The 26,548-nt window shown below is 41.5% G+C and overlaps 1 protein-coding gene and 1 long non-coding RNA gene across 3 annotated transcripts in view; both read left to right on the top strand.

Moving 5' to 3' along the window:
- Positions 1–11,866: 11,866 nt before the first annotated feature.
- Positions 11,867–16,316, top strand: LOC128152529 (uncharacterized). 2 transcript variants are annotated; one of them, XR_008238682.1, is made up of 3 exons: positions 11,867–11,982; positions 12,635–12,787; positions 14,365–16,316. It is a non-coding gene; the product is annotated as an uncharacterized LOC128152529 (long non-coding RNA). The 2 variants fall into 2 exon arrangements; XR_008238681.1 differs by having other exon boundaries at positions 11,867–12,479.
- A 1,625-nt stretch (positions 16,317–17,941) lies between these two features.
- LOC128137635 (probable ATP-dependent RNA helicase DDX60) overlaps positions 17,942–26,548 on the top strand; it is a 49,982-nt gene continuing 41,375 nt past the window's right edge. The window contains 7 exon segments of the mRNA XM_052778745.1: positions 17,942–18,304; positions 19,588–19,965; positions 20,100–20,169; positions 22,497–22,674; positions 22,817–23,158; positions 23,666–23,773; positions 26,009–26,170. Of these exon segments, the coding sequence (XP_052634705.1) occupies positions 19,602–19,965; positions 20,100–20,169; positions 22,497–22,674; positions 22,817–23,158; positions 23,666–23,773; positions 26,009–26,170 (1,224 nt within the window). The 5' untranslated portion in view covers positions 17,942–18,304; positions 19,588–19,601.

Below are 26,548 nucleotides of genomic sequence, written 5' to 3'. Positions count from 1 at the left end.
TACCAGTCTGTATTGGGATTATATTCAAAAAGATGAGGGATTGAATGTGGGGTCTATCTAAAAAGCAGTTCAGCAACTTCTCGGACGCTGCTGTGCTGCTTACTGTGCATCTTAGAAGGAGCCAATGGATCTATCTAATCTCCGGCTGGTCAGGCACAAACTGCATAAATGAGGAAACCTCTTAGGCCCGCAGCAGGCCATGTACATACTGTTCATTGTCTGCCACCCAATGGCTGTTAGACAAATGGAAATAAAAAATGTGTTCCTTAGTGACATAAAATCATACCCTTTTACCGGTGGATTCTGTTCTTATCATTGCTGTTTTGAAGAGTTTGCCAAGTTTGTATAGCTGTATTACATCTGCTAGAAAAGTAATACAATATATTGTATTTTTTTTTTCTTTAGGTGGTTACAGAAAGTAAAGAGATGCTGGCAACATGCTGAGAGCAAAGAAGAAATCTCCAGTTTGTTGACAGCTTCCAAAAAAAGGAAGAAGAAACCAGAAAACTACTAAGATAGTGAATAACACGTACAGCGTTAGACTGGGTAAGTAGAGGAAACTAAATTAGCTTTAATTCAAGTATTAGTCACTTCTAAAAAGCAGTTACATTTTTAAGTATAGGCATCTAAGTTTAGGCTTAGGCACTTAATTCTATATTCAGAATTGAATGGCATATTTGTCTGCATCCTTAGTACCTACAGTTGCTGTTGATATAAATGAATGTGATGAGTTGACCCTGGCTGGATGCCAGGCACCCACCAAAGTTGCTCTATCACTCCCCTCCTCAGCTGGACAGGGGAGAGAAAATGTAATGAAAGGCTCGTAGGTCGAGATAAGGACAGGGAGAGATCACTCACCAATTACCATCACGTGCAAAATAGACTCTACTTGGGGAAAAATTAATTTATTTCCAATCAAATCAGAGTTGGATAATGAGAAATAAAACCAAATCTTAAAACACCTTCCCCCCCACCCCTCCCTTCTTCCTGGGCACAACTTCACTCCCAAATTCTCTACCTCCTCCCCACCAGCAGCGCAGGGGGATGGGGAATGGGGGTTGTGGTCAGTTCATCACATGTTATCTTTGCTGCTCCTTCCTCCTCAGGGGCAAGACTCCTCACACTCTTCCCCTGCTCCAGCGTGGGGTCCCTCCCATGGGAGACAGTCCTCCATGAACTTCTCCAACGTGAGTCCTTCCCATGGGCTGCAGTTCTTCACGAACTGCTCCAGCATGGGTCCTTTCCATGGCATGCAGTCCTTCAGGCACAGACTGCTCCAGCGTGGGTCCCCCACGGGGTCACAAGTCCTGCCAGAAAACCTGCTCTAGCATGGGCTTCTCTCTCTCCACAGGGCCACAGGTCCTGCCAGGAACCTGCTCCAGCGTGGGCTTCCCATGGGCTCACAGCTTCCTTTGGGCACCCACCTGCTCTGGCGTGGGGTCCTCCACGGGCTGCAGGTGGATATCTGCTCCACCATGGACCTCCACGGGCTGCAGGGGGACAGCCTACCTCACCATGGTCTTCCCCACGGGCTGCAGGGGAATCTCTGCTCTGGTGCCTGGAGCACCTCCTCCCCCTCCTTCTTCACTGACCTTGGTGTCTACAGGATTGTTTCTCTTACATATTCTCACTCTTCTCTCAGGCTGCAGGTTGTTGCACAGTTTTTTTCCCCCACCTTAAATCTGTTATCCCAGAGGCACTACCACTGTTGCTGATAGGTTCAGCCTTGGCCAGCGGCAGGTCTGACATGGAGCCGGCCGGCATTGGCTCTGTCGGACACAGGGGAAGCTTCTAGCAGCTTCTCACAGAAGCCACCTCTGTAGCCCCGCCCCACTACCAGAACTTTGCAACCCAAACCCAATACAATGGGAAAGTAAGCATCTTCGCAAATTTGGAGATTTCTGACAAGCACCATCAGAGGACCTGAGCAAGCCAATCTAACAGTTTGCTAGGGAAAAAAAGGCCACCCTAGTTGTGCTTCTCCCCTTTTCCACTCTCTTTTCTCTCTCCTGTCCCAGCTGTGTGAGCTACCCCATCTCATACTGGCTCTGGTACTTATCTGGCTCCACAGTGAGTGAAATCATGAAGACAATGCAGCGGAGAACTAACCCAAGAAAGAAGTGAATAGTTTTCTACCATCTTAGTGAGCTGAATCAGCAGATGAGTGACAGAAACAAAACTAGAAAAGTGATCAGGCTGTCTAGTTGAGAATGAGCAATGGGTGAAAAACTAGTGAAAGAGAAGAGCTGAAGGAGAGGTATTATGAAAAGGAAATATTTCTGGTAGCTGCAATGAACTGTCAGCTCACGTTACACTAACTTGTGCTTCATTACAAAATACATTGGTTCAATGGGGAATGTAGATTGGAGGCTCTCCCTCTCTCTGCTGCTCAGTTCACCCTCAGCAGCTGCAAGTGTAACTGTACTTGACTAACGACTTGTAACTATATACAAGTACCGGTACAAGGTTGTAGGGCTGTAGCGTATTTCTGTTGTTCACTTCACAACTGGCTCTCACTAAGGCTGATGGCAGAAGTCTTACTGATGTTAGGAGCAGGTCAATGAAAATAAATCCCATCTATTATGTCTTTTCTACCTTCTACTTTTTACCTAACTTAAGTAAGACTGTGAGGTCAAAACCCGCTGAGTACGGCAGACTGCTAGATTTACTACAACTTTGTGTCAGTGCTTATTCAGACAAATGAAATGGAAGTCAGTTTTCCACTCTTTGTTGGAAAGGTGAGAGAAACAAATAAATTGCCTGTATTATTTTTTTATGTAAGTTACAATAATATAAATAGTATTCCAGTTCTATAGTTTTTTCCTTTTTTGGACAATCCTTTGCTATGTGCTTCTCCTCTCTACAGTAAGATAGATGAATTTTAAGTAAAAGTGAGGAGTTTATGATATTCCTTAGCTCTGTTTGTACTTTCTTTGACTCCCTGAGAAACTTGTCTGTTCTCCATCCTTACTGATACATTGTAAAGCACTACTGTATCTTACAAGGTTGTCAGCCATGGTCCTTAAGGCTATTAAAAAATAATTTTGATATTTTGGCACTGAACTTGCAAATATCATATGGAAGAAGACCATTTATTTTAATTATTATTTATCTTAGGCTATGCAAAAGTTGATTGATTGAACACAGTCAATGAAACAAAAGAAATCACTTAAGACGTGTGTGTGGAGGGGAATTAGATATCATGATGCTGCTCTAGACCACAAAGGAAGACAGTTGGTAGAGATGCTATTTAGAATAGGATTTATACAGGTCTTTTCTTGTCAAAGATTTTATGCATATGAAGACACCTGTGATGTGATAAGCTATCTTGCATCCCCTTTTTCCTAACTGCTAATTGGAAAGGGTTTATTAGCTGCAATAAAGAGGTTGTTATTGATGGGGGAGGTATTCCAGTAGCCTTTACTAATGTAGAACAAACACACCCCAGTTTAAAAAAAATCTTTAACTAATGCTGGAAAAAGGACACTGCCAACTCTCTCACTCAAAGCTAGAGAGTGAATGCTTTGTTGCCCTCAAACCGAATATGTACAAATGTTTATTCTGCCAAGGTAGCTGATAAAACTGATTGCACTATCGGAAAGGGCAATACAAAGAACAGATGAAGATTAGAATACCCATTTATATGTTGCTTAACAGTCTGTTTTTTCCAGTGTTATGTTAGTATGTCAGCCAATTAACTTGCTGTTTCTTCTGTTGTCTCAGAACTGGCTTGCCCCTAAATACCCTTTGACCTTACAGCTCATCTGACTGTTGTAAAATGCCTGTTCCCCTTAGATAAACTTAGCGATGTGCACAGTCCCTTACAAAAATGACATTAAATGTGTAAATGAAAAATATAGAATTATGCCAATATAAATCCTTACTGAAATGATATGTCTGCATAATTTGACAAATTGACAGCATTTCAGAATGCTAAATATTCTTACATATCATAGAATCATAGAATGGTTTGGGTTGGAAGGGACCATAAAGATCATGTAGTTCCAAACCCCCTGCCATGGGCAGGGACACCTTCCACTAGACCAGGTTGCCCAAAGCCCCATCCAGCCTGACCTTGACCACTTCCAGGGATGGGGCATCCACAACTCTCTGGGCAACCTGTGCCAGTGCCTCACCACCCTCACAGTGAAGAACTTCTTCCTCACATCTAATCTAAATCTACCCTCTTTCAGTTTACAGCCATCACCCCTTGTCCAATCACTACATGCCCTTGTAAAAAGTCCCTCTCCAGCTTTCTGGTAGGCCCCCTTTAGGCACTGGAAGGCTGCTATAAGGTCTCCCAGAGCCTTCTCTTCTCCAAGCTGAACAACCCCAACTCTCTCAGCCTGTCTTCATAGGAGAGGTGCTCCATCCCTCTGATCATCTTCGTGGCCCTCCTCTGGACTCACTCCAACAGGTCCATGTCCTTCTTATGTTGGGAGCCCCAGAGCTGAAGCCAGTACTCCAGGTGGGGTCTCATGAGAGCAGAGTAGAGGGGCAGAATCACCTCCCTCAACCTGCTGGTCACGTTTGTTTTGATGCGGCCCAGGATATAGTTGGCTTTCTGGGCTGCAAGTGCACATTGCTGGGTCATGTTGAGCTTCTCGTCAACCAACACTCCCAAGTTATTCTCCTCAGGGCTGCTCTCAATCCATTCTCCACCCAGCCTGTATTTGTGCTTGAGATTGCCCTGACCCATGTGCAGGACCTTGCACTTGGCCTTGCTGAACTTCATGAGGTTCACACAGGCCCACCTCTCAAGCCTGTCAAGGTCCCTCTGGATGGCATTCCTTCCCTCCAGCATGTCGACCTCACCACACAGCTTGGTGTCGTCAGGAAACTTGCCCAGGGTGCACTCAATCCCACAGTCCATGTTGCCAACAAAGATGTTAAACAGCGCTGATCCCAATACCAGCCCCTGAGGAACACCAGTCATCACTTCTCTCCACTTGAACATGGAGCCGTTGACCACAACTCTTTGAGTGTGACCATCCAGCCAATTCCTTATCCACCAAGTGGTCCATCCGTCAAATCCATGTCTCTCCAATTTAGAGACAAGGATGTCATGTGGGATGGTGTCAAATGCTTTGCATGAGTCCAGGTAGATGATGTCCATTGCTCTTCCCTTATCCACCAATGCTGTAACCCTGTCATAAAAGGCCACCAAATTTGTCAGGCACGATTTGCCCCTAGTGAAGCCATGCTGGCTGTCACCAATCACCTCCCATTTTTATCCCTACTCCATTTCATAATCCTTTTTCCATCGGACAGGGATTTGCATGTAAAATTAATTTTCATGCTCAATTATCCTGTGACTTTTTTTCTGTATTACTATTCTCGATGAAGAAGAATTGTTATTTGAGGAAGAGTAGCAAAACCTTTTTGCTATTATTCTTGATACATTTGCAGTACAAACTGTTAAGTTCTTTAGGTTTTGACTTTTCACTGATAGCATTTTCAGCTTTAGTTTCCTCATGGGACAGAGAAGACCATGCACTGAACAGGCTAAATCTCAAAAAGTACCCGGAGAACTCTTTGCTCAAATGTTCCATATCTGAAACACAAAACCTACAACATTAAAGTCACACCAAACTATAATTAAGAGACATGTATGTTTTTAATGATCATTCTAAAATGTTCATCATTTAAACAGAACAAGCCCCTTGAATTTGGAAGATCTGAGCTCTACTACAAGTCCCTTGTTTCAGGGGTGAAGCACTTGTGTGTCTTACCTGTGCCTGAAGGAATTAAGTAAAAGAGACATTTGATTTTGTAAATTCTGTGCTTCAAAAATTTTGGTTTTCAAAATAGAAAGTTATGATTAAAAACATAAGTTTGCACAATTTTTTTTGGTTTTTCTTTTAGGCTGTTGCAGCTACTAGGACATTGGCTTTAGGAATCGATGTGCATGTAAATCTCGTCTTTTTACAGAACTCTGTTACTTAGATCCTCTGATCTACAGACAGGTATGGAAATACATAAGCAGCATGACACTCATACTGAACATGTAAAGTTCATATGTATGTATATGTACATACTAGACACAATTATAAATCAACATATTTTCTTACACATAATTGCCTGGTTACCTGCAAGAAATCCCTGTCCAGCATGTACACACACTCAGAAAATACAAAGGGAGGTTTGTGGTTTTTCCCTGGCTGCCTTGGGTAAAAACACTCATGTCTGTGGCCTGTGTTGTAAATAGAGCTCAAACTGAAATTGTTCCTTCTCATCCTCTCAGTATGGTAAAAGCCAGCATTTTATGGTGTTAACTGTCTAGGACTACCTCTTCCCACCACTCCCTACAGCATAAACAGACATTTCAATAGCCAAATGAGAGCTGTCTGGAAACAGGGCATGCTTGAGGTCCATGTTTAAGGTAAGTCTAGGTAAACATCTCACAGAGGACTGTGCTCCTTAAGCCTCAGGAGGTCTAAACCACTGCCTACACTCTATCTCCTTTCTCCCCCTACATGTTCTTCAGCCTGCTCTGACCTTTTCCAGCTACTGCTGCCTATGTAGTCTTCCAGTGGTGGTTTAGCTGGCATTAAGTATAAGAAGCAGGGAAGCATCCTGGTGGAGACAGGTGAGTGGGAAAATATATTTTTCTGTGTTATAATTGATGGAGGATTTTTTTCCCCCATTTTTAAGGGCTATATAGTTGAATGAAGGTAGTTACTAAAGCTCATAAATAGGAAGGAAGAGAAAGAAAACTTGCAATGCAATGTTAAAACTTGCTGAAAAATCTCATCTTTTTGGTAACATTATGCAGTGTATATAGAATGCTTGAGTGTGTTTGTTGTCATTTGTAGCAGTTTGTGAAATTTACCTATAGTTTCATCACTAATGAATCATAATGCAGCGTAATTTAGACTTTGCTTAAATATGTAGGACGAACAGAATCAGGGATAACTGCAGACTACAGTGATTTGGAGAGGGATGGTGGTTTTAATGGTGCCACAAATTGGGAAAGAAATGGGTTAGCAGTTGAGTTCATTAGTTTTGCCATATAGTGCTGAAACTGACATCTTTCCTGTATGTCACAGAGGCAGGATGAAATGTAGAATTTGGTGGATAGAAAAAAATCAGGCATGGATAAATGGATCTGTAAATCATAAAAACCAAGGTCATTTTAAGACTTTACATTGGATGTGGTAACCTGATAAAAAGTGCATGAACAGAGAGGAGGAGGAACAAAGGACTGTGTCCTGCCATACATACTGGAAGAATAAGCATCCCTTTAAAAAAACATTTGTACTTTACAATAACAACATGTAAACTCCTGTTACTCCAGCAACAGCATGTAAACTGCATTTACACTTCACAATTCCAATCCTGATTCTTTACAAATTTTTAGCCAGTATAAGTGGCAAAACTTCATTATTTGAAACACTCTGAAGTGAAAAAAACTCAGCATACTTTTTCTATGCTTCCTTCATTCAACAGCTGATTATGATCCTGTATGCCTACTCTTTATAACGTAAAATACAATCTGAATAGGGGCACTGACTGGTTTGTCTCTGCTTTTCTCTTGACTGAATTTTTTAAAAGGTTTAATTTAATTATAGTATGAGGCATCTCACAGTAAAATAATCACATGGAGGAAAGTTGCATAACACGAGGTTCTCGCATCTCTGAAGTCTTTCTTTTTACCAACTTGCATCCCAAATCACCAGAGCTGAGGTAGCTGTCTGAGGGTCAGAAAAGATGTGGAATACACTGATTTAAAAATGTCTTTATCCAAGATAGCACAATATCAATACATCTAATACAGCAAGTTTGATGAAGAAATAGTTCGATTCACTTAAACACTTCTTTATTTTCTTCTTCCACCTCAGTCTCTTTTCACTTTCTGTCTAGACTATAATCTTGGGGTGCTGTCAAACAGTGCCAAAATTTTCTCCACTTCATTGATCTCTCAGATCCTATCTACTCTCCTGGAAGTACTAATATCCACAAGTTACACTATGGTATCATTGATTCAATGTACCTTTATGTACCCAAAATCCTTCTGACAACACACTTCACTTTAAGGCATAGTCCTGACTATTACTGAAATGACATTTTGCTAGGATAGAAAATGAAATAAAACTGTATTTTTGAACCCTTCTTTTCAGATACCTGGATGTGCTGGACAGCATGGACTAAATGTGCTGGGAAATATGAGTTTCTAAAATATTCCACTGCCCAAAATAAGAAAACTTGTAAAATCCAGTGTACTTCAGCTGAAAGGCCAGTTTCTGCTAAGTATCACATTGGTATTGAGGCTCATGCTGGTTTTTGCCAAAGCTGATGACTAGGCAGATGCAAAAGCAAAGGTATATGATATAGTTTTATTCCTCATTTTGAGAATGGATTCTGTATCTTTTAGCTAAATATATTATTTAAATCTTACACGAATGTGTTAATTCTATATATTATTTTTGGCAAGCTGAAAAATATGCATTCTGTTTTCAGTAAATAGATAAATAATAGTATTTCTGATATATTAAATGATAAAAAATGGTTATATTTTTCTTTATTCTGTATTCTGTGTAATATGCCTTAATTACTTAAAGTGCTCACAGAGAGCTCTACTCAGGAGAAATATCTTCTGTCACTTGTTCAGAAGGATGAAGGGGACAAGTCTGTAATGCTAAGAAAGAAAATAGGGTGGTCTCTACTGTATAAGAAAAAAAGTATGTAACTGTATTTATAGGTTACACCTTCATCGATGGTTCACATCTCATTTATGCTGGCAGAATAATGTTCCCTGCTCCAAACAGAAAGAGAAGAGGGGAAAAAAGATACTCCTTCCCAATCTTTCACTTTATTTTTCTTTTCCTCAGACATCTCAAAATCATCACTGTACAACTAACAGCTGTTAGTTATTAGCAGATGATCTGTTTAGACTTTTTAGAGACAGACTATTTAAGGTATTTTTCCTCTCAAAGGTTTTGTCACTGCTGAAGCATTCATTTATGTCCTTCAAACAACCAAAAGCCTTAGAGATGCTAAAACTCTACTTTTTGTTTTCTGTGCTTTTTTTCCTGAAAGAAGTAAGTCTTCATCATATTTCTTTTTTATAACCAAATGGATTATTTCTACATTTACACTCTTGTGGCCTCAACATACTATCTGGGCACAAATACCTATCCATGCAGAGTTCTTTGCAGGGTCAATCCCTTTTCAATTATGTTATGCCATTTAGCTTTTATCACTGTGTATATTGCTATACTGGTTGTTACTTCTTTCACTGTCCAAAAGGTTTCCAGTTGTGCTGTTCAGGCCCAAATTTTTCATGTACTTCAATTGCATCAAAAATGCTGAACAGTGAACAGATATTAAATATTTACTAATTAGCACTTTCCCTCTCTGTTCTCTTCCTCCTCATGTGCTTTGACATCTTTATCAAATAAGCTTAAGGTTAATGCTGTATATTTCCTTTGCAGGTCACAAATTCCACATTATCAGCTAGACAGTAAGTTCTAATACCACCATCCTAACACCACCATTGTGTTTTAACAGTGTGTTAAAGATTATGATAAAGGAAAGCAAATAGAGGTGGACTACATGATAGTACATGATAATTGGAAATATGACAAGAAATATCCAAATTTATCACTGAGAGTGTCAGTGTGACAGCAACCATATTCATAACTGTTGATTCAGAATATATTCTCAGATGTAAACCATGTAAGTTGATGATCCCGTGAAGGTATCTGAGTCCTTTGCAAGCATATCACCTCTCTGAAAGAGTAAGTATTTCTACAACAGCTAGGATTCCTTGCCAAATATTCACAAAATATGGACCCTAACCTAAGAATTTTTCTCATGTACTAAAAGATTTTTCCTTTAAAAAATATTTATCTTTAAAGATAACAGTTATTTACACAGGAAAGTAATATTAGGAACATATCCATTGTGTTGTCTTTCTACTTTCTTGAACACAACATCTAAAAACCAAGACAGCTCCCAGCACTCGATCATCAGTGACAAAGGGACCATAGTCCAAGATATCCTGTTCTAACATTGTTTTCACTGAGCATATGATAAGTTTCTGAAATGAGGAGTAAGGTCTTTCCTATGTAATCAATAAGAAACACGCAGCATAGAAGACATACGTTTTCTAAAATACTCTTTTGGTAGATTTGCAAGCTCAGGAAGGTACCAAATCATATCTTCAAGTGTAAGCTCTAGAAATGGTACAAAATAAAAAATAAGTTGTCTGTAAAATCCTGAAGCTAATGAGTGGATTTGCTTTGAAATTCTGTGCTTCAAAATTGCAAAATACATGGGTCTTAGTTTTATGTCAGCTTTGATTTTTGAAAGTTAATACACAGATCCTGAAACTTGCTTGAAAAGTAATTGAGCCTAAGCTCAGATAGGGTCAGAGACCTGAGTGTACTTATTACCATTCATCACCACAACCAGCCTCACCTGGAGCCTTCCCCTATGCTCCCCCAACCGTGGGAGCATTTAAGTTCTGCTGGGCTGCAGCTGGCTTGTCTTAACCCTGTTTCTGAGCTACTGTGTGGGCTTCCTAGGTTGATCTTGGCTTATTACTTTCCCCGATGATGACTGGGCTGTTGGCAGGACCCTTTGCTGCCACTGCTCTGCCCTGCTCACTTGCCCATCTCTGGTGCAGTGGGACTGCACCCCTCAGTGTGGTTGCTGCCTTGCACTGCTGGCTCTGCCACCGGCAGGGAGTGGCCCTGCTCCTCCAGCTCCCCAGCAGCTGCACTGATCAATTATTGTGGCTATATCATAATGAACTTCAACTCTAGTATTTGATTTGATTATAGCGTTTCATGTTTTCTTCTAGTTGCTCAGAAAACTAAATGTAAATTGTGTTTTTCTTTAGGTGATTCATAATGATCTCCCAGATTTTGCTGCTGTGTTAAATGAGTACAACAGCAAAAGAGAGGAGAACTTTGGCCAGTTCCTATTGATTGCTTCTAGAATGGCTGATATGAAACAAGAATATTAACTTCCCCTTTTAGAAATTGGTAGGTAAATATTCTGTTTTTATAAACAGACATACAGTGTAATTTCAACAAACTGCTGTATAGATTGCAGGAAGATTTGGAGGACCATCTGTGTGTTTGTGTGTGTGAAAACAAAATCTCATGTAATATCAGGCTTGCACTGCCCCTGTTCTCTTATCATGGTTGTTCTTTCTCTAATCAAAACTTGTTTGCTTATTGTGTCCCCCATCCAGTGCACCAGTAAGCATTTTGCTGCTGTTCCTGTGTTTGCATCCCTTTGACAGTTTTTCTCTGTGATAATCATGAGATTGAAACAAAGAGTAAGGCATGTTCAGTGTGGTTAGTCTGTGCAGGAAAAATCAGAGATTTCAGTAGGCTGTTGCAAATAATCCATACTGAATTGGTACAATTATATTTTACCTATGGATAGAATTTAGGCCAAGTCTTGGTGAACTTTCTTTAGGACTTAAAACGCACATGTCTAACACCAAAACTAATTTAAATTTTTCTGCCCTATGTATTGTGTTACATAAATTTTGCAGCTGGCCCATGTCAGCTGAGGAAAAAGGCTAGGAAGCAAAGTATAGAATTAGAAAGGTAAATACTTATTCATGTGTATGAGGTGTTCCAGCCAAACTGGAATGTGGTTTCATGCAGGGTTCTTATACCCTTCAAGTGTTCGGGTGCAACACAATTTGACTAATCACTAATTAACACATATACTACCTACTACTAATCATAGTAAAACTTTGCAAAGCAACTATATTTCTGCAGCATCATCATCAGCATTTTTTGCTGCTTGTCCATTGATCCAGACATCTCTGGAGTCAGTCTTGCTGTAGAACTTATCTGTGACACCAGATGCTGGGAGGGTTTCAAAGATGTGTTGGAGGGGCTAGGATGCCAGCATTACCTTGGTTGTCCATGGGTATCTTTTATCCTTCACGAACAGCTCTAAAAAGCAAAGTCCTTATTTCCAGGGCTGGGCTGTCCTTGTGGTGCTTGTGATGAGGTGGTGTCCTTTAGTTTGCTTTACTTAAACGTGAACAATACTAAAGCCTCCAGTAAAATTCCACTGCCTCATTACATTGCAGTGTATAATGTGAACTAGTATATGTTAACAAAGTTAATATGCTTTCATACTATAAAGACTGATTGATAAAATAGTTAGGGAAGGAAATTTTCATAACAGTTTTGGGTAGAGCCTTGTAAAATAGAGGTTTCTAAAGAAACAGAAAAATAATTCTAGCTAAAAATAGTCCTGTTTTCCCCTAAAATTATTCTCAGTAATTGTTAAAAGATTTGAATCTTTAAGAAACACCTATTCATCCTGAGGCAAAGAGCATGCTTGTGAAATCTCATATCAGATTCAATTTAGCCAAAATTACAAGAGAGTGAGAACAGAGGCTCTGTGTATATAAAGTGAGGAAAGATTTACCAGGGTGTAAAAGGATCTCAATCATTAAAAAATTAGATGAAGAACATGGCTGAATTTTTCTTTAATAAAAAGTAAGTCTTCAAGATTTTAGCTGTTTTTCTGTAACTTCAAATTTATAGAGGTAGTACTTAAATAACACTAGTATGAAGCAGCTTTTTGTATGGGTTGGAGAAGAATTGTGTGTGTAAATATGGCTATGCTTACATTTTATGTCACTTCTGTTTAGACTTCTCAGGTAATGAATGCACTGACTCAGAACTGGCATCTGAATGGGTTGTAATAATGGAAGAACAGCTATTTCGCCTTTTTCATGCTTGTCTAGAAATGAAGATAATTGCTTATGCAGCCATTATAAGCTCATTCAGAAAGTGTGAATGCTGTAAGTATGTAATTAAAAGGCTTATAAGGACACATTTAGTATCCAGGATGGATATATTTCAGAGAATGCACATGAAATTCTATAGATTGTGTCTTATTACTGGTTTTGAGGATATTAATGTGCTTGACAAACATGTAGGGAATCTAATTTCAAAACAGCCACATGAGAAAGGCATTCTTATTTTACGAAGAACACTTTTCTATTTAACATCAAATTCTTCGTCTCTCCTTTTACAGCCACATGCAATTTAGTGATGATCAACAGATTTTATACCTGGAAAAGTTTGTTTCATCCTCTTAAATTTGATAGCATATATCAGATTTACTTTTCTAGGAAAATACTTGGTCTAACCAGTAGCAGGGCTGAGCATGTGTCCCCATCAGGTATACAAACACACACATGGATACAACACATACATATAAACACACCTGGCCACATAGGTCAACAGAGTCAGAGAAATGCTCAGCACTCACTGGTTGATCAGGAAGAAGGCCTGAAATATGTACAATGCAGATCTCACCAGTAGCTGGGCCTGTGCACTTGGGCTATCCAGTGGCTGGCCATGGATCCTGGCTCTCCCCAGTTGCCTCCTGCACAGGCACTCACGTGCACATGGAAACAGGTCTCTCAGTTGAGCCTGAGACCTTATGGGCTTGCCAGAATTTGGCCTGGACACCCTGGTGGCCAGCTCCTCCAGGGGTATTACTCATAGAGATATGCATACCTGGCTCCCAGGCCACTTCACCTGCTTGCTGGCAGGTTTGGCTTGATAGTCACTAGGGATTGCACACTGACTTACATACCCTCACTCACTCCTCTTTCTGGTTCCACAGACACATGGACCCCTGTGACCCATGGTCTGACAGCAGTTGCCGGCACTCAGACCTCCATACACACACATGCACATACAACAGGTAGTCCCTCACCCAGGAAGGTGGTTAGAAATGGAGTTTAATGAGCAGACAGGACAGCCTGTGCTGGTTAGGTGCAGGTGCATGGCTAGACAAGCATTCTGCCCAGCAACCTGTTTACATGCGGTCAGACTCTTGCTTCCTTATCCCTCTGTTTTGCCATGCTTGTTCACCCCCCCAAAACAACTTGATACCTCCCTCCGCCAGAGCAAAACCACTGTTGGGATCCTATTCTAGTGCCTTGCTTACCATTGTGCTAGAAAGCACACCCACTTCAGAAACCTCACATAAATGGTTAAATCATTATGAGCAGATGCAGATCCCCAGAGTCTGGGAGAGACTTGTTCTTGATTCCTATAAACTGAATAGAAATGTATCAAAATCTAGCCGATCTTAAGAAATGGAGCTGAAATATTTGGAGAGCCCTCTATGATGAGTAGTTTCAGGAAAAAATGACAAGATGCACATGACTGGGGTTTTACCATTTAGAAAGTTCAATGAGAAAATGCAGAGTAAAAATACTAATAAAAATGACTGGGTAACCCTGGATAGTTCCTAATTTAAAACTTTAGCTTGTTCATAATAACTCTATCTTAACACTAAGCAAAGAATTTTTCTTCTACATAAAAACATGTACACATTTAATCTTTTCCTTTCATTTTCCAGCATTTCTTTAAGTGACCTCTGAGAAATGTGGTCAAAGTTCTATGGCTATAGTTAGACCAGACAAGCAGAGGGTTCCTTATGGTATGGCCCTTGCACTTACTGTTGTTTGAAAAGTAATCAAAACATTACCACATTTCTTATCACTACTTTCTGTATTTTGTGTTGGTACAGTAAGGTTAATGAAAGAAATTAAAATATTCACATATTTAGTTCAATCTTTGGGTTAAAAATTTCTCCCATTCAGACATGTACTAGTCTTTGCACCATCTGTATTGAATTTAGGACTAGATTCCAAAAACATTTGAGGCACAACTTATGCAAAATTTGAATTTATGCATTTATTTTAAAGGAGACAGCTTAGCTTAGTGTCACAGAAACACTAGGCCGACAGTGATATATTTCAAAAGTCAATTTTCTTTAATGATATCAAAATGCAATGGTCAAATTGAACAGGAATGTTATGTGATACTGAGATATAACAGCCAGATTGAACAGGAATATTAGGTTGTAAACACTGTGACAAACACAACTTATTTACAGGTTCAGGATGTCAGTTGGGAACTATCACTACACAAACTGTAACCAAATCTAAGTTTAGAATGATGACTCAAAATGCGCATATCACTCACCGATAAGGCAAGGCACTCAATCCCGGGAAGTTTCCTTAGACGGTGTCCTGATCTAAGGGGAGAGTCTGCGACTGCAGACCCGCTGCTCTGAGGAAGGCTGGCTCCAAGGGGTCTTCCGGAGGGCTCCATTTATACCCTAGGTCGGATCAGGACTTGTGGTCATATATGGTCAGGGGTCCAGAGACTTGTCTTGATGGAAGTGTTTCGTTGGATGAGGTGCTCCTGGTGGGCTCAGCTAGCTGGGGTATGTGACTTGTGTCACTCTGTGTAGTGACTCCAGCCGCCACGCAGGCTGTGCGGCTGGAACCCCAAACTGCAGCTTCTAGTTTAACCCTTTCCATTCAGCAATCAAGAAGTTTTGGTCTTTATTGGGGTGAGTGTACCTGCCACACTTAGCTTAAGATAGGCAGCTCCTGACAGCTTCAAATAAGTATTGCGGAATTTTTATTATACCACTTAAATACACATTTGTGCTTAAGTATAAAGTGATTTAGTGGACAATGCATCGGACAGAGTCCTACTGCCGTTAGCGGTTCTACAGGGAGTCTGCAAAAATGTGGCATAAGCCGATTCCTTATACACACTTGTGCCACCACCAGTCATGTAATTACAAATCAATACTGTAGCATTTCTTATTTTATCAACAAGGGAATTTGTTCTCCCTTATATAGAGTCGTTCATCTCTGACATTCCTGTTTCTATTGTTTGACATGGTTCTGGAGTTAGACCTTGTACTGCGGGACAAGGTCATTCCTCGGTCTCCAATTATGATTGCTGAGCAGTTACAATTTGAATTTCCCCTTCGTAAGATGTCTCAAGTTAAAATTTTTGCAGCTGTTTTTCTACACTAGATGGTTACTGCCACCTGCTCAATGATTTTAGGCATTCTGATTCATGCTTGAAAGAACGGCTGTCTTGGATACTCATCTCAAGCACCTATCTCTACCCCTTCCCTTTTTGCCTCACGCATTATGTAGAGAAATATAGAAGTGTGGTGGGTTGACCTTGGCCAACCACCAGATGTTCACCCAGTTCTTCTTCTCTCACTCCCCTCTCTCAACAGGAGGGGGGAGAAAATAGGATGGAAAAGCTTGCGGTCAAGACAAAGACAGAGAGACTGCTTACCAGTTACTGTCACAGGCAAACCAGACTCGACCTGGGGAAAAGTAATTTAATTTATTGCCAATTAAAATAGATTTTGGCAGTGAGAAACAAACAAACAAAATATTTAAACCATACCTTTCCCCCACCCTCTCTTTTCTCAGGTCAACTTCACTCCTTCATTCTTGATTCTTCTATCCCTCCCCATCCCCTGAGTGGTACAGGGGGGATGAGGGTTGGGGGGGGTTAGTCAGGACGTAGCAGTTTTTCTTGACACTTTACCCCATCTCCAGTGTGAGTCCTTCAGGATAAACCTGCTCCAAGGTGAGTTTTCCACAGGCTGTGGTTCTTTCAGGGCATATCCACCTGCTCCAGCATAGGGTCCTCCGTAGGAGCACCTGACCTTGGTGTTTGAACTCTTTTTTTTTTTTTTTTTTTCCTTTCCTGCCTCCTCACTCCTCTGCCTGAGTGGAGTTTTTGCCCTTTCTTAAATATGTTTTCATGGAGGTGGCACCAGCTTCCTCAGGCAAGTGTCTGATCTGCCTTTTACTCAGGTGAATAGCAGACCTAAAATATACTTTTCTGAACCAAAATGCATCATCCAAAGGGATGGAGAATTGAATCTAAATGTCTGTCTTCAGGACCTAATTAAAAGTTATATTAAAAATCTGTTGAAGCATTGGGCTAAAGATCATCTTGCATTTAATTTGAGGAAAGGAAATAGTTCCAAGTATTTCCCAGATGGTTACCTACCAAAGAAAAAGGAATTGTGCTGAGAGGAGGGAGCAGGGGCTTATCTTGGCTAGCTAAACAAAACAATTTTGATATGCTGGAGCACTGTGGGTGTGTCACTGTTCTGTGAAAGATACCATTCTCCTGAGTTTCTGGAATCTTTGTACAGGTCTCAAAGGAAATGTGGGATGTGGAAAAGACCTCTGATCTGCTTACATGGCAAGTGTTAATGTGTCAGCTGTCCACCAGGGAGGCTGTCGAAAACTTACCTGGATCCATGAGGATCCAGCAGTTTTCTGTGCTGTATCTGATCTAAAGAGGAGCTGGGCTTTTCACTTCTCGCCAAGACAATCCGATATGTAAACTCTGGGTTCCTAAATGTTGTTTCAACAGTACTTGGGTACCCAGGTTCCCTTGCGAATCAAGGCTTCGCTATTTTAAACCAAGTGATAGGCGTCTGGTGCTGTTCCTGCTAAAGGATTTGCGGGAAATGCTAAAAAGTTGTGTAAAGTGTATCTCTTAGTTTATTTTTACGTGCAATGTCCTACTTTAAGAAAGCAGGCTGGTAGAAGAATAGATTGTGGTGAATAAAGGGACAGAAATAGGAATGAATATTTTCTGCACTGTGTATGCGACCTGCATTAACAAAATTCTTAAGCAATGCAGGCTTAATGGCTCTTGGACCGTTAGCTGAAGCATGGACCCCCCTGACTTTAATGGAAGCAAGGAAATACTGGTGATACTTTGCAGTGCCGTATTCACGCACGCAGTTCTTCCGGCAACTCGGAAATGACACCTGAACTTGGTGGCTGGCCTCCGGGAATGGAAACCGAAAGCTGGTGGGACGGGCGGCGGCGGCGGGGCATCGACCGCGGAGCCGCCCGTCTGCGGCGCCTTAAAGGCGGGGTGGCGGCGGCGGCGGCGGCAGGTACTGTCCGGGTCGGGGCTTTGTTAGAAGTTGTGGTTAGGGTTGCCTTTAGGGTGGGGTTTGGGGCTGAGGCTGGGATTGCGGTTAGGGCTAGGATTGGGCTTGGTGCCGGGAAGGGGGGGGGGCTTGGTTGGGTTTAGGCATGGTGCTGGAGCTGGGGTTGGGGTTTGCATTACGGTTGCAGTTGGTTTTGGGCCCGGACGAGGTGGCTGGACCGCATTCAGGGGATCCTCTGGGACTTTGCAGGCAGCAAGGGAGCACCCTCCAGGGTGGAGGGGCAACAGGGGTGCTGGCAGGGTGTCAAAGCCACCTGGTCGCCTCTGCCTACGCTGTAGCCCCAGGCACCTCAGATGTCAGTGTGTGCACTGCAGAAAAGTACCGATGTAGCGAAGTATTTAAGCCTTTTTTTTGAAAGGAAATAGAGCAGCCCATGCGTGAATATATACAGATACAGTTTTGCTTTCCTTGAGAATGGGTCACTTTACATTTTGAGATACAGAAAGTCACGCTTGCTTAGGAGATTGCTGAAGTAGCAATGGCCATTTTCTAGGTAAGCGACAATTTCAGCATGCAAAAATAGATAATTCATCCCAGAATGGCGTTCTCAAGCCTTTGATATAGCTTTTTCAATTTAGATAAGAAACTGGAGAAAAGTCTCAGGTTTATTGCTGCCTTGACAAAAACTACATATGTAGGTACACAAAAAGTGACTTTATGTAGCTGTATGTGTATAAATAGCTTGCATTTTGTAAAAATAGGTATTAAAGTTCAACTGTAAAGTTAGGTTAAGCTCCCCACTGTAATATAGCACACTACGTGTACAGTGTTTTACAAGTTGATAATAAAAATGTATTTTCGTTTCTTTTTTCTGCAACTTCATTTGCTAGAAGTTTAAACTAACACAACGTGAAAATCAAAAAGAAAATTGCAGTTCAGTTTTGAGTTTGTGAAATCTGAAAAATGGAGGTTGCACTATTTTGTTAGTTTTTTAAGAAAGGTTATAAGACTAAAAATGACGTCTAAAGATTTAATAGTTCTTTTATGGTCTCAGGAAAATGAAGGATAACCATATCTAAGGCATGTGAATATTACAATGGCAAATACTGCAACAATAAATACTGTGTGAGGCTGTTACCTGAATGGAAACTAGAGAAAACTGAAGTTCAGAAGAACTGAGCTGATGTTGTAGGAACAGTGCAGGGTTATCCCAACCTGCTTGCTTGTTCTTTAGCTCAAAGGAACTGAACATTGTGACCTTGTAAAGTGGGGATTTACCCTAACCATTACAATTGTATGCTCACTCAAGATTTGAGAATTCTACCCTTGAAAAAAAGAAGAAAAAAGCTAAAACTGAATTAAAAAATGGGATTGATACCAAACCATTATTACCCCCATCATGCAATGAAGATGTTGTGGTGTGTCTACTTGTGACTGGACTAGCACGAACGGCGTGGGTACAAGTCCCTTGAACCAGGAAATGCACATAATTTCTTGGAGCATACCATGTAGATACGACTAATACAGCAAATCATGACTAACCCCCCATGGGTCCCTTCGTGCAAAACGCAAAACAGATATGTAACGCTCGTCTTTAGTAAACTTTAAGAAAGACAAAAGCTGATGTTTTCCTTACAGTTCATAACAACATTTATTGATTTTAAAATGCAAATATGTCTCACAGGGATGTTCAGAAAATGCTTTCTGATTTTTCTTAAAGTTTTATTCCAGTGTGATTATGAAGTAGATAATTTAATGGTTGAAGCCTCAGAGCATACCCTATTTCCTGAAAATTATCTCTTGATTACTTAGAATTTTCTTTTTTTTGGATGCCAGAATCAAGATCTGTGATGGATTCTGCAGAAGATCATTTCAAGAAAGTCGTTCATAATGATGTAAATGAGAATGCTAGTAATGATGATAAGGATAGTGAGTGTAGCGACAGTGAGAAAACAGGCTTCATTCCAAAAAAGGAAGATAAAGAGAGTGGGAGTACAAGTGACAGTGATGAGGAGAATGAAACCAGTGACAAAGCGGAAGCAGCTGTTGCACAGATGCTTAAAGAAGAGGAAGACAGAGAAAAAGAAGCCGAAGACCCAGACTACAGTAATGCTTATAGCATCTCAACCACTGAGGAAGTGACACAGCAGGCATCACAAACTGAAGGAGAGGATTTCATAGTTCTTCAGCATGAACGTGATTCCCAAAGCCCTGGTGAGAAGCTGTTACTAGTTTATGCTCGTGTCTGTGGCTTTTATTGAGGTGTCTTACCTTTTGGCTCTTTTGTAATTAATTGATGAGTTATGGTTTTATGGTTCTATCAATAACCATGTATGTGGATATTTTGGAAATAAGAAAACATCTTGAATTCCTGAAGAAGTTGAGGCTACACGTTTGGGCATCCTTATCAAGAGCTCAGTAAGTACAGTGGGGTTATTTTTCAAATTGTTATGCTTTTTTGGAGCGTGTTTCCTCACATGTTTTAAGGCTACTACTTTTACAGCATTTAAAACAGTTTTCCTACAAAATTTTCCTTTTCATATATACTTTCTGTGTTTTTGCACGTCAGTTCTAATGCATGATCTTCTGCATCTCCTGATTCTAATTCCTTTCCCTGCTTGATGTGGAAAAGGATTAGCAATAGTGCCATTCACATTGACAGTGAAGTGTCTCCTCTTCATTCTGGAGCTTACATGCTGAAAAGATTAGTGTTAATTAAAGGCAGACAATTTAAATGTGTAAGACAGAAGTTTACATAGTTTTTGTTCATGGAAGGCTACTCATTGCATCGGATAACAAACTGGGCCTGTAAACCAGAATCTGTTGATGTCAGCCAGAAGGGAAAGCTGGTTATTCCCAGGTGTGGATCTAAGATGATGTGTATCAGGCACTTTGACAGCCTTGAAGAAAACAAGCATGTTCTTACCATTAGAGTATGGATGTTCTCATAATATGCATTAGTATTGTAGTATGTAATAGTGTAGTATGTAATAGATAAACATGAAAGCAAAGAACCTTTACTAGAAGGGCTTGCCTCTTCTTCATCTGGACCTGCAAAAGTTCTTCTGACTCCTTGGTCTGTCCTGGGTAAAACATCATGTTCCTGGACTTTCATGGATTCTTAAAGAGTTGGAGAATGCAGTAAGTTCCTAGGATGTATTAACTGCTGAGGTGCTGCCTGTTTATACTTGCCATCTTCAGTGCAAACGATTTGTTTCAAGTTTGACCTAAGACTGGTTAATGCAAATTCTATCAAATTTCATAGTTTTCTGAAATAGGAAGGGGGTGAAGAAGTCTTTTAATTCTTTGCTCTCTTGAAGGAATGTATTGTGATTGGATTCCTCTCACTCTTAAGGTATTTTTCTTGCCATAGACATTCCTTAGATGAGGGAGGTAGTTGTTGAGTGCACCCTCAGCAAGTTTGCAGACGACACCAAGTTGGGAGGCAGGGTCGATCTGCTTGAGGGTAGGGAGGCTCTACAAAGAGATCTGGACAGGCTGGATCGATGGGCTGAGGCCAATCGTATGAAGTTCAACAAGGCCAAGTGCCGGGTCCTGCACTTCGGTCACGGCAACCCCATGCAGCGCTACAGGCTTGGGGAAGAGTGGCTAGAAAGCTGCCCGGCAGAGAAAGACCTGGGGGTGCTGGTTGACAGCCAGCTGAATGTGAGCCAGCAGTGTGCCCAGGTGGCCAAGAAGGCCAATGGCATCCTAGCCTGTATCAGAAACAGTGTGGCCAGCAGGAACAGGGAGGTGGTTGTTCCCCTGTACTCGGCACTGGTGAGGCCGCACCTCGAGTACTGTGTTCAGTTTTGGGCCCCTCACTACAGGAAAGACATTGAGCTGCTTGAGCATGTCCAGAGAAGGGCAACCAAGTTGGTGAGGGGCCTTGAGCACAAGTCTTATGAGGAGCGGCTGAGGGATCTGGGGTTGTTCAGTCTAGAAAAGAGGAGGCTGAGGGGAGACCTTATCGCTCTCTACAGCTACCTGAAAGGGGGTTGTAGTGAGGTGGGTGTTGGTCTCTTCTGTCAGGTGTCTGGAGATAGGACAAGAGGAAGTGGCCTCAAGTTGAGGCAAGGGAGATTTAGGTTAGATATTAGGAAAAATTTTTTTACTGAGAGGGTTGTCAAACATTGGAATGGGCTGCCCAGGGAAGTGGTTGAGTCACCATCCCTGGAGGTATTCAAAAAGCGAGTGGACAGGGTACTCCAGGGCATGGTTTAGGAGGCATGGTTAATGGTTGGACTTGATCTTGAAGGTCTTTTCCAACCGAAATGATTCTATGATTCTATGATTCTATGATTGTCATTGTCATGATAGTTGTTGATAACCCACTTGCTATTTTTAGCTGGAAACTCAGGCAGGAAGGCTCTCAAAATATATTTTGTGGTTATCTCATGTGGGGTATTTCTTATAGAACAGATAACACTTTCTGCGTAAGCAGACATGGACAAGAGGTGCCAGGTAAGTCACAGAAGCCTCAGATGCTACAAAAGTATCCGGAGTTGTAAAGGAGACAACTGCTAATACATTCAATAACTGTAGGAATTGCAAGCTATTTAGGACTAACCTTAGATCCAAGAAAGATGGTTTGGTATTGATTTAATTTATACATTTAATGTTTAGTCAATTTAATTAACAAAACCATTTATTTTAAAATATATTAGTAAGCAAATTTCTTCTGTCCCATGTCCCCAGCTTTTCTTGGAGTAATGTTATGTACCTGCTATTTCTTTTTCTTTCAGGTATGTCAGTCTGTTAAAAGACTTTGTTGAGTCTGAATTCTTTGTGATAGATGGGGATTCCTTACTGCTAATGTTTTTAGATAAGGAAACACAGTATCTAAATTTCTTCTACCAGATTGAATGCTTCCTGCAGGATTTCACTGAAAAAGGAGCAAAATACGTCATTGCTTTCTTCAAGGTACTGAACAAGTAACATTTGTTCGCTGTTTAAACCTCTGCACTCCTTCAAAACTAACTGCTTAATCCTAATCAGGATTAGGAAACTGTTCATTGTGTCAACAAATGTAACTGAATAATTTCATTGTTTTTATTTCCCACAGGATGCAGAACAGATGTACTTTCCGTATCCTCATTTTCTTTTCTTACGTACTGCGTTAATAGAACACCTGAGGCATAACACAAGCACCACTGTTCATACAGAATTTTCCAGTTGTTTATCATCCAAATGGGAGATTTTCCTGAAGAAAAGCTGTCCTTACTTCATCATCCTATCTGACATAGGACTGACCTCTCTCCAAACAGACTATTTATCTATTTTAATTGCTCATTTGTTGTCCAAGAAAATCAACGTTGTGCTTGCTTCAGGACAGGAGTATGATATTCTTAGAGTTTACGGATATCATGTTCAGAGTGTGTATAAACACAGATTATTTTTTCAAAAGGTAAGTTACACAACGTTGTTGTTTGTTTGCAATAATGGCGTTAGTTCTACTTAGCAGATTTAATTAAAATATCTCAATATGAGTATTACATTTTACATATTAAAATTATAGAGCACTGATATGTGGCTCATTTTATGATTCTTTAACCTACTGATCTTGAAATCCTTAACAGGAAGACATTGTGATTGGTGGCAAATTCCTGCCCTTTGTCTCTAGTCTCATTTCACATCCTTGTTCACTTAAGATATGATAGTCTCAGATACAGCCTTTCCTACATCTTCAGTATCATGTATCTTAGTTGACTTGTAATATGCCAGACAAAGACTAGCATTTAGGCCAGGGATGTAATTTTAAAAATTTTATTTACAATAGATGGAGGCTGAAATTTACAATTTCTTGGAGGCTGAGGATTGACATATATCTGAATGGTTTCTGTCTGTGGCTAGTAGTCCTTGATGCATTGTATCTATTGACTTTTGCATGTAACTTTGACTTCTGCACTTCTAGTATGAACAAGATCTGCGATGTGCCTGTGAAAACCTAGTCAGGAGCAAAGAACCATTAATATGTCTGTATGAACATCTCAAGCTGAGCCTGAAAAGCATACAAAAAGAGGTACTTTGACCTCTTCGATCCTTTTTCTTTTTTCTCCTCAGGTTGACTGTCTTCCTCCATTCCTTTACCTGAAATTCTCTCCTAGCCAGAACTGGGGGCTCTCATCCTTAAGTGACACCCTGAGTCTGAGAAGGTTTCCTCTGTGCCCCTTCTTCTTCACAGCAGCTTGAAGCTGTTTCTTTCTTTAAAGTCCACTATAGTAGGATGGTTCAGCTGGAAGCTGATTAGTGGGATGCCATTTAAGGGATGTTTCCGTCTTGGTGATTGCCTTTGTCTTGCAGAAGATGGGAACCAGCCCGTTCAGCAGAAAGCACCATCTGTGGCATAAATCCACCCTTAGCCACATGGAGGGCTGTGGCTACTACACTCTGGGTGCACTGTGGCCATTGTCTCACCCCAGTGGCAGCAGCTGTCTCCTGAGGGTAGGGTGTGGGAGGGTACATTCAGCAGCAGCGAGCGAGAGTCAGTGCTGCTGCCAGCAGCAACCTCCTCTGTAGGGATATCTCAAAATCTGATTCTTGCTATTGCAGCTGCTAAGGCTTGCACACTCTGTTAACTGAAGTGTTCACAATCTGGGAATTTTTTTTAAGAGCTTGATTGCAGTTGCAAGGTCTGTGCTTGCATGATTAAAGCAGTAGTTTTACAATATTTCAACTTTAAAAAATCGGTATTTTTATGGTACCGTAATGACCTTTAGTGCCTGATATACTCCTGCCATTTTCCCGAGCATTAAGTTACACAGCAGTGTTGTGACTCTACTTCTGCTCCTGCAGAGAACAACAGCAAGGCTTCATAGAATCATAGAATCATAGAATCATTTCGGTTGGAAAAGACCTTCAAGATCATCAAGTCCAACCATTAACCATGCCTCCTAAACCATGCCCTGGAGTACCCTGTCCACTCGCTTTTTGAATACCTCCAGGGATGGTGACTCAACCACTTCCCTGGGCAGCCCATTCCAATGTTTGACAACCCTCTCAGTAAAAAAATTCTTCCTAATATCTAACCTAAATCTCCCTTGCCTCAACTTGAGGCCACTTCCTCTTGTCCTATCTCCAGACACCTGACAGAAGAGACCAACACCCACCTCACTACAACCCCCTTTCAGGTAGCTGTAGAGAGCGATAAGGTCTCCCCTCAGCCTCCTCTTTTCTAGACTGAACAACCCCAGATCCCTCAGCCGCTCCTCATAAGACTTGTGCTCAAGGCCCCTCACCAACTTGGTTGCCCTTCTCTGGACATGCTCAAGCAGCTCAATGTCTTTCCTGTAGTGAGGGGCCCAAAACTGAACACAGTACTCGAGGTGCGGCCTCACCAGTGCCGAGTACAGGGCAACAACCACCTCCCTGTTCCTGCTGGCCACACTGTTTCTGATACAGGCCAGGATGCCATTGGCCTTCTTGGCCACCTGGGCACACTGCTGGCTCACGTTCAGCTGGCTGTCAACCAGCACGCCCAGGTCTTTCTCTGCCGGGCAGCTTTCTAGCCACTCTTCCCCAAGCCTGTAGCGCTGCATGGGGTTGCCGTGATGCTTCCTTTGACTTCAGTGGGAATGATACTGGTCCAGTGAGCTAATTTTTTTCAGTCCAGAAAAAAATGGTGTTAATCAGAAAGCATTTTAAAGCCTGGCTACTGCTAATATTTTGTTTTATTATGATTATCTTTCCTGAAGCAAGTTCAATAAATAATTGGATACCCTAGGAGCAGAGAAACACCAGGGTGCAGCAAGGACGGGTGGCTCTTCCTTTGGGGCTGGGGCCGTGGGATCTCCCCTGGGGGTGGCAGGGCAGGGTCTGGTAGCCAGGGCCTGTCCCACTGCCCCAGTCAAGAGCAGGGCAGCCGGGGGGCAGCTGCAACCCTGGGCATCAGGCACCTCCCTGGGAATGGGCTGAGGCTAGACCGGGTTGTCAGCCTGCTGGGCTGTGGGGAGCTGGAGACAGGTACTGCTGCAGCATTGCTGGGGCAGGGACTGATGGCCCCAAGGGGCTGAAATGGGGCCCAGGGGAGGTGGGAGGAGGCCCCAGGGGTTGGGCAGGGACAGTCAGGGCTGTTGGTGCCCTCAGGGACATGACAAAAAAGAGGTATTTTTACTAATGATTGTGCCCACTTTTCCTTCTGTAGTTTTCATACCCTTTTTTTTCCCTTCTCTGATGGAACTGTAAAGGATAAGACTTGTCCTTTTTTTGTGACTTATTTTAGCTGTCATTTGTGCTATTCATAATGTTATGACTACAGGTTCGCCAGACTGTCCATCTGTTGAAACAACTGTGGCCTGAAGGATCTGACATTCAGCGCGTGGTCTGTGTTCTTGCTTGTGCTGTGGGATTAAAAATATACAGCAACATGTTGGAAAATGCAAATACTTCCATGGGAGCAAAGACAGAGCAATCAGCAAGAGTAAGAATTTTTTTAGTACCTTTTCAGCACAGCGACCATAAACATTTTGCTAACAGGAGAGACTGCTGCCCTTCTAGATCCCAAGCTGAAGAGAGGCCCAGCTGCTTCCTTTGTTACTACACTCTGTAAGTGGTCTGGTTCAGATAATTACCATGGCCACAGCTTTTTCAAAGGAGCATGGTCTCTCTGTCGGTGGCACTGTGCCCCTAGCCACAGTGGCTGTTTCTGGGGAAAGTTTTACCTTAGGAGCAATTACTTCCATAGGAAGTTTTACCTTAGAAGTTGGTTGTGCTCATTATTTTTCTTTTCCTAATGTTCAGTGGCATACTAGCTTTTACAGAAGAATACACTTTTCCTCAGGTTAGCAAGACATTTCGG

The sequence above is a fragment of the Harpia harpyja genome, chromosome 2, assembly GCF_026419915.1.
Source record: "Harpia harpyja isolate bHarHar1 chromosome 2, bHarHar1 primary haplotype, whole genome shotgun sequence".
Lineage (NCBI taxonomy): Eukaryota > Metazoa > Chordata > Aves > Accipitriformes > Accipitridae > Harpia > Harpia harpyja.
Note: the sequence above shows the minus strand (reverse complement) of the source record. Positions and strands in the feature narration are given on the sequence as shown.